Source organism: Lolium perenne, chromosome 4 (assembly GCF_019359855.2).
Source record: "Lolium perenne isolate Kyuss_39 chromosome 4, Kyuss_2.0, whole genome shotgun sequence".
NCBI lineage: Eukaryota > Viridiplantae > Streptophyta > Magnoliopsida > Poales > Poaceae > Lolium > Lolium perenne.
The window spans coordinates 154,340,748-154,352,450 of NC_067247.2; the positions used below are offsets into that span (position 1 = coordinate 154,340,748).

General features: G+C 50.5%; 1 protein-coding gene across 1 annotated transcript in view; it reads right to left on the reverse strand.

The window, feature by feature from the left end:
• Window positions 1–7,146, reverse strand: part of LOC127347303 (uncharacterized) — a gene marked incomplete at its 5' end in the record, with an annotated part of 47,651 nt that extends 40,505 nt beyond the window's left edge. Inside the window, 2 exons of the mRNA XM_051373506.1 lie at window positions 5,500–5,650; window positions 6,749–7,146. Coding sequence (XP_051229466.1) covers window positions 5,500–5,650; window positions 6,749–7,146 — 549 coding nt within the window. The remainder of the gene's footprint in view (window positions 1–5,499; window positions 5,651–6,748) is intronic.
• Window positions 7,147–11,703: the final 4,557 nt, after the last annotated feature.

Sequence of the window (11,703 nt, forward strand, 5' to 3'; positions counted from 1 at the left end):
TTTTTTTAAACAGACGGCAAGAAGCCCTGCTTTAAATTAATAAAGCTGTGTGGCCGAGAGATACAAGAATGCTGAAACCGCTTAACACACAACACCCAACTCAAACACACAAAGGTAAACCAGAAACACGGGTTGAGCCGGCAATGTCCTCCTTGCAAGAACGCCAAGACAGTAGCAGAAGCAGCAACAGGTAAGCAATGGCATTGAGGGTGGCACACAGTGATCACCAACCGGTGTCAGCGAAGGAACACCTTCCTCCTCCATCGCCGAAGAGAGTCCCAACCCTCTCGCCCTGGATCGCAAGGTGCGTACCGTCGGCAGGTGGAGATGTTCACCCTAGAACAAGGAGAGATGCATTCCAAGAAACCAACCGGGCAATCCACACAGACCACCTCGCCGCGACAGGCACACCGGTGCCACAAACAGCTTCAACGAGGACACACAGGAGAAGAGAAAGCTTGGGAGCAGCCGTAGAACTTGAAGACGCAGCAGAGCCGAGCAGAGCAGCCACGCCGCCGACAGAAACCCACCAAACATGGCACCGCTCGCCGCTACACCACCTGTCCCAAGACGGCGCCTCCAAGGAGGGAACGACGCCCATGGCACCACCGCCATCCAATCCAAGCGGATTTTGGGCTTTCACCCGGGACAGGGGTAGGAGGTAAGGGGATGAGACCTCAGTGGCGCCTCACCAGGTCACAGCGCCCCAAAGGCGTCGCCGCCACTGTGGTCAAAGACGGAGGATTTCTCCCGGTCCCCGCATGCCACACCCACTTCCCAGCCATCAATCACCGGTATGAGAGGTATTTTACTTTGTTGAGACAAGACTTTGACCAACAGTTACTCCATTTATCTTCCATAGCATTGTCTTACCGAATCAAAACATGCCTCGCATTTGGGATGGAGGGAATACTGCATCAAATTGAATTGCTAGACACTACAGTAATAGTACATATGCCGATTTGTAAATCAAAAGGTACCGTAGCCTGCTTAGCACTTCTTTGCATTTCCATAGCCACATCACTGTGTAGTGTCATTATCTATACCTAATAATAAAGGGAGAAGCGTTTCCGTGGTTCGGTCCGTTCGTCCGTCGTCCCTCTTCCATTTGCTTCGTCCGTTGCTCCTAAAGTTGCAATTTCGCACGTAGGTTGCCGTGAACCGCGTCCTACACAAACAGAGTTGGCCGTGCCCTACTACAACAGAGTCAGCGTCACAGGATATAAGTACAGGCAGGCTCGTGTTCCCAGAGAAGTAATATAGATGCGAGTTTGTTTCGTCTCCACGACGCGAGAAGGCAAGAAAATCAACAGATACGTCGGAGCCGAGGGCCGCCGTCGAAAGAATCAGCGGCAGCGGCGGAACTGGGATTTGTTGAGCTCGATGGTGTTCTCGGCGGGTAGAGGAATAGGTGGTTACAGACCGGCCAAGGGCAGAGCCCGATCGTTCCGTTGTAGAGCCGACAGGCGCGGTTGCACCACCAAATATCCTCGCGGCCCAGCACGACCGCATCCTCCTCCCCAAAATCCCCGGCGTTGCCATGCCGACTGGCCAGTCCCCTGGCCGATGGTTTCAACGGCGTGTTCGCGAGCGTCGGACAGTACTCAGCTCGGTCCTACACGGCAATTACGCCCAGCGCAGCCCCTGCCCCGAGCCCCTGGCCGATACGTAGGCAGCGCGCCCTCCACGGCGAGGCTCCCGGCGCGGCCTGGCCATCCACGGTGAGGACGCCCGGCGCAGCCCCTGTCCTGGTACTAAGAGGCCGCGGACATCGTTTGATTCGGCCACCACGACGCAGACACCATGGCCATCGACGCTGCGGCCACCGCCCCCTGCGTACAGTCAGACGACCCAGCAGCAGAAACAGCGTGGTGCACGCGCGAGGCCGACCTCGCTCGGCGGGCTTCCCGTCTCAGGGCGTGGTACACAGACGACCCAGCACAGCGGGCGCGCGGACGAGCTCCCTCTACGCGGCGGCGGAAATCGGCGGACTCCCGTCTCAGCAACAGCAACAGCGTGCACGCGCCGGTTGCCGCCACAGAGCGCACGGCCGAGCTCCCTCGGAACGGCGGTGATCGTCGGACTACCGGTAGACGGGCACATGGCGCGCTGGCCGAGCTCCCTTGCACAAATCCACGCGCCACAGAGAATTCGGGGAGGAGAAAAGAGGCTGCTTTCACGCTATGGTCGATCACCATGGACGCCGGTGGTGAACGTTGCTGTGGCGGACGAGTGCAGCCTGCCTTGCTTGGTTGGTCGACCGATGTTATGGGAAACTGATTTGGGGATTTTGACTGGTCCATATCGATTTGTGGCTTATCCTTGGCTGTCTTTGTTTTTTAATCATGGTTGTGCTTTCACAGCTGATTCGCATGCGGCAGGGAGAGTGAGAGTTAGATATTTTTACTTTTGAGGGTCGAGAGAGATAGATGTATGAATGACACTAAATGTACTTTTCCTATTTTCATTCGTTGGGTTCGATGTGCAGTTTTAGGCATGGTATTATAATTGACGCGAGGCTACAATTTGCAAGATCATAACATTTTTGGAAAAAGGATGAGATATAACATTTAATTATACTATGCAAGGCTCCCATTTAATTACAGCCAACGATCATCACAAGTACGCCCACAATCCCGCTTTATGCATAATTATCACAATTAGTTTATTCTACCATGTTGATGCAGTATTTTTATCTATACCTAATAATAAAGGAGCTAAGATTTCTGCCAAAAAGTTTCGTCAACGCTTTTTTTTGGGACGGTTTTACCCTCCCACCAAATCACATAATACTACTAATTGCCATGATGATACCGGTTCATTAAAACGATTGCTTTCATCCGTTAGCTATCCGCTCCCTCACGCCGTCCATCGTTCCAACGCCTGGCTCCACCCGTTTCTGCTCCCCGGCGCCGAGATCCGCTCCGCCCACCTCTCCACCACCACCGAATCTTCCCACGCTGCCGCCGGAAGCATCTCCTCTGCTTACTTTCACCTTCCTGATTCGATCTGAACTTCTGAAGTGGACACGCTGCTGCCGGCCGCATCTACTCTGCTTGCTGATTCTATTTTAAAACAATACGAGACGGATTGGGACGTCGCCAGACAGCAGGCGCTCCAGCGGCAAGGGAGGCGGATTCACACCTTGGACGGGAACCATGCGCTGGACGGCCGGGTGTGACACGGAGCCCCTGAGTAACAGCGATGGAGGAGTTACTCAGGGTCTGCTGGGAGGGAGGCGAGCAGTCAAATTGACAACACGCGCGGGCACAATTCACATCGAGCCTCCAGAGATGGATAGCCAGATCGAGATCATTATAAAAAGGATCGCCAAATCGGGGCCACGGCGGCGACCATCTCGTTCGCGGAGATTGTACCATCACGTATATCTACCATTTAATCGTGAGGGGAAGAACTCTGCAATTTCCACAAAGAGCCTCCGATTTCCTCTGCATCATTAGTTGTCTGCTCTCTGCCGGACCACTAAAATCGTAGCAGATGAAGGTACTTTATGCCCTTGTCTGTACGGATCAATCTGTTCTTCCAGAAATTGCTGATGTTTCTTTCCATGTGATTAGAGTCATTGGATGAGAATGATAGCCGAGCCCTTCATGTGATGGACAACTCCTCAAGTCGTTATGTTGTTGGCCAAGAATCAGGTCCCTTCTCTACTTTTTTTTTTTCGAGGGTGCTACTTTTTCTTTTTATTTGGAAATAACTGCAACATGATCCGCGGCTATGCAGAAATTTGGTAGTAGTCGCACCAGGACAGATAGAAAACAAGACGAGAGATTGCAGATGATGCCTTTGAGAGGGATAAACCGATAAAGAGAGTGTGCGTTGGGCTTTGCTGATGGCAATGGTCGTTGAGTGTTTGCTAATTCCATAAGTAGGTTTCTGCCAAAATTTTGGTCAAATTTTTCATTGGACGATTTTGCCCTCCCACCAAATCTCATAATACACAGGTTTTGCCATGGTACTGGTTGGTTTCTATCCCATCGCAAAGAAAAAGTCGCACAGTTGGCATCATGGTTCCGTCCGTCTCCGTCCCGTGCTTGACTAGAACGTCTAATCTCAGTCGGTTTCCGTTTACTTTCTTGCCCCCTTTCCACGTAAATCCGTCCATATGTTGTAGCCCATCTACTCTGCCCGTGATTCCCGGAGAAAGCTATATGTTGTAGCCCATCTACTCTGCCCGTGATTCCCGGAGAAAGCTAGAAAAATCAGATCGAATCGCTCAGATGAACTCGTCGCGAAAGCTGGATGTGGCGACAGCGGCGTCTAACGCGAGCGATCTAGAGGGAGCACGAGAGAGACCGCGACGAGCTCCACTGCGGCCACAAGATTGAGTCCCCCAGCGACCAAATCGATCCCCACCGCCAACAAATCGACCGCCCCTCGCGGAAGCTGTATGTGGCGACAACGGCGTCTAACGCGGGCGATCTTGATGGAGCACGAGAGAGACCGCGACGAGCTCCACCGCGGCCACAAGATTGAGTCCCCCAGCGACCAAATCGATCCCCACCGCCAACAAATCGACCGCCCCGCAACCGAAGGGGCCTCCACCAGGTCCAGATCGAGGCTCCCATAGAATAGATCGACCAACTGGCGGAGGAGCTCCATGGTAGCATAGCTCCATCGGTGGCGGCGGGCATCCTGCTACTCCCCTTCCTATTTGTGACTATTTTTCAGAGAGAGGGCGACGGGAGAGGGCGGACTAGATCCCGACCGCCGCCGCGCTGTTAGGGGTGAGACGAGGCAGAGAGGAGGCGGGCTGGATTCCCGGTGTGTGCCGCTAAACATCGGGACGACACCTGCGCGGCTGCGCCGTTCAAGTTGATGCTCGCATGCGGCTGAAACTCTAGATCAGGTCGGTTGCCACCGGCGAGGGCACGACGGAAGACTGGATCGCGTCCAAGTTGTCTCGGGACGAACTTCTGGAGAGCTTCGCGGCACTTGAGGAGAGGTCGCTGGCGCTGCCGGCCGTCTCCAACACCATTATGTCGGGATGGTGCAGGGAGAGCCTTACAAGGTGATCTTCTTAGGATTAATCCTATTCATCATGAATAGGAGAAAATATGACCACCTTAGTTGATCATGGCACATAGGAGAAGTGGCATCAAAGATGATTCTACGGGGGCTTCGAGTTTTTGGTTCTCCCGATGCAACGCACGGGCACTTTTCCTAGTAAATATAATGTGTCAATGCATTATGTGTTTCATGTTATGTACACAAAATTGACTAATGGGGACAGGTTGCACCTCGGATGGTTTAATCCGTAAAGTCAGCTAACAATAGTCTATATTATAGCTCATAAAGAAACCTATCATCCCAGTGCATTAACGAATTCTGAGTTGTGTCAACGTAAAACAACTGTCTGCGGATAGATCATATAAAAGGTGCAAGCATAGTAAAGAAATAAAAACTGAAAGAAACGCCGGTAGAGTAAAATTACAATGAGTGGACAGATAAATGAGCAAACCACTTGGAAATATATACCTGCAGGAGCAAGAACTTCCCATGAACATGGGAACCAAAAGAAGCTAAGTGATCAGAAGCCCATGCCTCCCATTTGCATCCAGGATCACTATACCACCCTTCATCAAATGATGAAGTCCAGAAAGGAAATGATGAATATTTTCTTGAAGGCCTGCAAATAGTTATTAGCCACATTAGCACTGACTAGAGAATTATTACCACATTAGCATCTACAAGAGGGTTTCCAAATGGCAACGAGTTAAACAATTGAATATAAAATCTCTGTTAGATATGGCAATTCTGGAGATAATCATAGTATGTCAAGCAGGATACAAAAAGTTCATATAAGAAATACAAATAAAGTAGTAGCCGTTAGAATATTCCTAGAAATTATGATTGATATCGAGCTAAAATATCAGATAACAAATATCCTTCCAAATTAACAGAACCATATTTCAACAGTACACATATTAATTCTAGTAACAAATGAAGTACATACATACACTCTTTAAAACACTCAAACTCAACTGAAGGAAAATGCTTTTCAAATATCAAAATGGCAAACGCATGCTTGGTGTTTCCATATCTGTGTAGATTTATTGATGTAATGTATTACTGTCTAACCTTATCTTGTGTCATCCACCCCCCGCATGCACCCTGCACTAATTTCTCCATCCGATGAACCAGATGTGTCTCGCAAGAATTCATAGATAGTAGACAGTTCCCACAGATTACGTATGACTTCACTGCATTCCCTCACACATAATTTTCCTACGTCCATTCCTCGTCGTGCCAAGCGTTACATCTTTATCCTGGCAACACCAGATGTGTCCCCCATTTAAAATAGCCATACCACATTCTGGAATGCCACTTGATAAAATCTCTATTTTGCGTGTCAACATACATAAACAACTTGTAACAGTGTACATCTTACTTGGGCCATCTGTCGTCAGATTATTTCAGGGAGGCCTGAATTGAGCAAACTGAGAAGTTATGTGCCTTTACGATATCAGTCAAATCTCCATCATCTCAAGTTTGGATGCTTAATGAGAAGGATGGATCACGCCTGGGAAATTTGTTAGAGGAGCTCAAAGCTATCCTCTATGGATATAAGGAACCGTTACTCCAGAAGCTAAACCCTAATCAAATTCGGATTGCCGAGTCGTTCAACCCTAATCAAACTTTGCAGGCCACGCAGCCATATACTGAACAGGAACTAAACACATACTAGTAAAATGCGGTAGAAAACAATTGAGCTTTACCAACTCACCCTGTCACGTTCTGCTGCGTGAATGCGAGCAGCGCGGCCACCGCTGCGGAGAGAACAAGCGCGCACCTGCACTCGAACCCCTCGTCCGCGGCACCTCCGACATCCCCCCGGGGGAACACCTCGGTAGCGACAGCGAGGTCGCCGTAGAACTGCGCAGGGGAGTCATGGATTGAGGCGGAATTGCGGAGGATGTGCGGGGCAGCGGAGGCGAGCGCGGCCGCGTAGTCCCCGTGCTCGACGGCGGCGAGGGCGGAGGCGGCGACGGGGCCGAGCGGGTGGGCTGGGGGAGGTGAAGGGGGCGGTGGTTGGGAGGCTGTGGCGGGAAGGGTGCAGCGCAGGAGGCGGAGTTCGGCCTCTCGGAGGAAGGCAACTCTGGATGCCATGGCGGCGACGAGCCAAATTTGAGTTTACCTACTGTCAACGCGAAAAGGGTCGTACTAAGAATGTGTCCGTTCTACAGAAGGAAGAAAATATCATACTACCCTTTGCCGTTGGATGGGAGTTCTTTGGAACATGGAATTTGTTTTAAACACAAGGGAGCCCAACTTTAAATTAACAAAACCAACAACCAGTCAGGAGTATAAGGTAGCAGGCAGCAAAGAAAAAGAAGAAAAAAGAAAAAAACTGGGGGACACCAGCTAGAGATACAAGTTCAGGTGGTGAAGAGCTAAAGCCTACAACAAAGGAACAGGCAGACCAGGTGACAAGAGATTAACTTATCAATGACTACAGGTTGTAAACTAGGGTTTAGTTGGAAGTAGAAGGCAAGTAGATCTCGAAGGTTTCAGCCGAAAAGTAGTCGACGAATAAGAAACTAGGGTTCTGTTGACAATGGATTCGATCCCCTCTTTGTCCCTCGACTCCCTCTTATATAGGAGGCGGAGCCGAGGATTTCGTGTTACACAAAGATTACATATTCCGGGGGGGACTCTCTGAGTTCAACCCGTGAAGTTACATATCTCTATATTTCCTAATACAACTCTTAATACTAATTGGACTTCCGAGCTTCATGAACTTCGACTTGTGGGTCTTCCATAAACACCGGGTACCTTCTTCGGCAGGCCCATTGGGGATGCCTATGTCAGTAGCCCCCGAGATTTTGCTTCAATCGAAGAATCAGGGAAAATCTTCAACTTTATAATCATCAAACAACCTTTTCAAGACATCACACAATTTTTACATAAACAGCTATTTTGTGCAGGGATAATGGTAATTGGGGCTAGTTTATCTGACGGATCAGGTACTAGTTAACTGCTCTAGTGGCAATCCGCAAAAACCTACTTCAAAATCACGTCACTGGACATGATCTCGGGATACTGGTGTTAACTCGGCAGGTGCCGCTTAAGGTCTTACCATCTGTCGAGTCCCAGTCATATTTTATCGGGTACCTAACGCGTCCGTTAGGATTTTTCTTCGTATATGTTGATACAAAAAAAGTAGCAAATCGACGTCAGAGACGGTGCCACGCCGCTCAGAACGGATCTGGAGTCTTACCTTCGCATAGTTTTGCGGCATTCAGAGATTTTTCGCTACTTTTGGCGCTCTGAGAATATATTGTCGAGTGCCTTTTCGGCTGCTGTAATAGCACATTTTGTTGAGTCAACGGATGATTTATCTTGCCTTCCCGATGGGAGTATATGAAGAGTTATTTGTATAACTCGAAATATGCTCATTATTCTCTTTTATAATTTCATCGGGCACGCGAACAGCGTTCCCGATGGGAGTAGCCCCCGAGGCTACAGCCAAGGACTTGTACTTGGTTGTAGGCTCAACACTTTAATGCCTTATGTCGCTATATTGTGATCCTTTCTCGAACTTTTTATTTCTATCGGGTGCGCGACCAGCGCTCCCGATAGGAGTAGCCCCCGAGGCTATGAACAAATGCTTGCATTTGATCATAGGCTCTCGCCATTTCTATTTTGCCATACCCGAGATTTCCTTTTTCACAAGTAGCCCCCGAGCATTTGATCAAAAACTTGTATTTGACCAAAGGCTCTCGAAATTATCATCACTTGTATTTTACCACCATTTTGCTCATTACTACTGTCGAAAATTCCCTTCGTCAAAGTGACATCAGTGCTGACAATGGCCACGACCTCTATACCAAGAAAACATGAGTCCTGCCCCGTCACTGACCGGTGGACCCGAAATCTGCAGCAGTTTGACACGTCGTGCAAGTGGGTGACACACGTCCTCCGCTTTTCCTGGCACGCGCACTGTAGCGTCTGTTCCGTTCCTTCGTAGTAAAAATACGCATTTACCCCTTAGCCACGTGGAAAGTATCCATCTCACAACTATTCCATCCAACGGTGCGTCGTTTCGCAAATGCCCTATAAGAGGTCTTCTTCTTCCACCGTTCATCCTTTTGCTGCGCCGCACTTCTGCTCTCCTCTCCGAAAATCTCCCATTGCACCCAACTGTTCCTGAGCACAAGCAAACTCTCACTTTCGCCATTGTTAATGCCACCATGCACCAGGCTCACCAGGCACAGCACTCCGGAATCCAAGATGGCGGCGCAAGATCTGGAGTGGGAAAGATCCAAGATCTCGAACCAGGACATCAACCTGATGAAAAAGCTTGGGTTGATGAAGAAGAAAGACGCGCTGCTCTTCCCCAGTGAAGAAAGCTACCCGAAGCCTCCTATCCAATATCGGGTTAGTTTTGTTGACCATCTCATCCGCGGCCTTTCTGCCCCCATCCACGATTTTCTCCGTGGTCTTCTCTTTGTCTATGGGTTGCAGCTGCATCAGCTGACTCCCAATTCCATCCTCCATGTCTCTATTTTCACTACTCTCTGCGAATGCTTCCTCGGAGTCCATCCTAATTGGGCTCTGTGGAAGCACATCTTCTGTCTCCGCCGTAATGGCTCCCACAACATCGCCTACAACATACGTGGTGTTGTTATTTGCGTTCGCCCTGATGTCGAGTATTTCGATGTCAAATTCCCCGACTCCATCCAAGGGTGGCGCAAAAGATGGTTGTATGTTCACGAAGAATGCCCCGACTCGGTGGAGTACAACATTGCTTCTTTCGACGGAGGTGCCGAAATTCTTCGCCGCCGATCCTGGGACGCGGAAGCCACCGAAGAAGAGAAAACGGCGACAGAAGCACTGATGTCCCGTATTCACGAGCTTCAACATACCCGTGGCAAGGAATTGTCGGGTATCAAAATTACAGCATACTTCCTTAGGATTAGGGTCCAACCTCTGCAGGCTCGGAAAAACCCCCTTTGGATGTACTCTGGCGAGGAAGATATCGACCGGCTCTCCAAGGGTCTCGAAGTAAAGGATTTGGAGAAGCTTGTCCGAAGAATCTCCTCTCTCAGCAAAAAAGACGCCGTTCCATCAACTTGTCGCGTGGAGCCGTATAGCGGCGCCAACGCCCTCCCCAAGGTAAATTTTCATCATTCCGAATTTTTAGTATTTGTCGACTACTGTTTTTTATTGTATCCTTTATGTAATCCTGTTGTCGACATATCTTGTCATTTGTAGAAACATAGAGTCATGTCTTCTCTTCCTCCTCTTCCTGAAGGCGGGGAAGTCGAAGAATGGCCGTCGTCACCGACGAACACCAGGGCACTTCTCGCCTGGAGAGCGAAGTCGCGGGTTCTCACAAATCCGCGGCTTCCTCTGAAAAAGAAGTTGATTCTGAGGCTTCCGAATCCACGCGTTCCCTCCCATCTGCTGTTTCTCCAACGAACAAGCGGAAGAGAGATGATGCCGCAGATTCTGGCACCTCCAAAAATAAGTCCCTTCCCGAGGAAACTATTCCCGAAAAGGAGGACAAACCCTTCAATCCTTACGAAGATGCCCTTGTCAGCTCGTAAGTTTCTATCTGTCGAGGTTTTGACCACGGCAGATGCTACGGGGTAGCACATGAGAGGTGTAGAGCAAGGCGGCGTTGGAGATTCCGGGAACGAGATTGGCACACGATGTACCCAGGTTCACGTCCCCTCGGTGGAGGATCGCTACGTCCTGCTAGAAATCTACTATGATCATACTGTCGCCAGCGTTAGGCGACTTGCTTTGGGGTAGCCGCCGGAGGCGGAGGGGGAGATTGTATCTAAGGAGAGATTACATGTGTGGGAATGTGTCCTCCAGGAGGTACCCCTGGTGGCTTTATATATGCAGCCACCTAGGGTTTACAGGTATAAAGTCTCTTGGGCCTACTACGCTTTCTTCATGGGCCTTCTGCGGGTCCAGTCGTCCGGGCTTCAGTCGCCAGGATGCATGGCCCAGTCGCTCGCCGACTGGGACTGTCCTGCGCTCTTCTCAACTGGCGAGTGAGCTGGGTGATGGCCCCCCTAGGGCGTATCCCCATCAGTAGTCCCCGAGCGCGTCGTGGATTCGGCGCGGGCTTGAGGCAAGGAGCGAAGAGGCTTGGCGATGGGTCGAGGTGAATCGGCGACGGGCTCCTGAAATAGAGGAAACAATCGTGAAACACGAGCCAGTCGAAACGAGCCAGTCGGCGTAGGCCAATCGGCGTGAACCAGTCGGCGTGAACCAGTCGGTGTGAACCAGTCGGCGTGAGAGAGCTAGTCGGCGAGAGCCGGTCGGCGAGTGCCAGTCGGCGAGAGCCGGTTGGCGAGTGGCGCAGTCGGAAGCACGTCGAGTCCCCGAGCGAAGCGGGTGACGAGCGCGCGACGGTAGATCCGCACTGGCCAGTCCACGGCAGGCAAGTCGCTGGAAAGTCCGCGCCGGGCAGAGTTGTGCAAGAACGTCAATGTTGTGGCAGCTTGATTCAACACGCGGGCTGATGTTGGTCGACGGGACACAGTCGTAGGTCCGCGTTGCCTCGCGGGTGTATGCATCCGCGCTAGTGAAGCAGGTCAAGCAGCCAGTCCCTTGATGGATTCGTTCTTCACCGATTCCATTGTGCCGACAGGACATGCAAAATAGACAAACATACATGTATTGTGTATAATCAAATCCAAGTAAAATCAATAATGGTGGAGT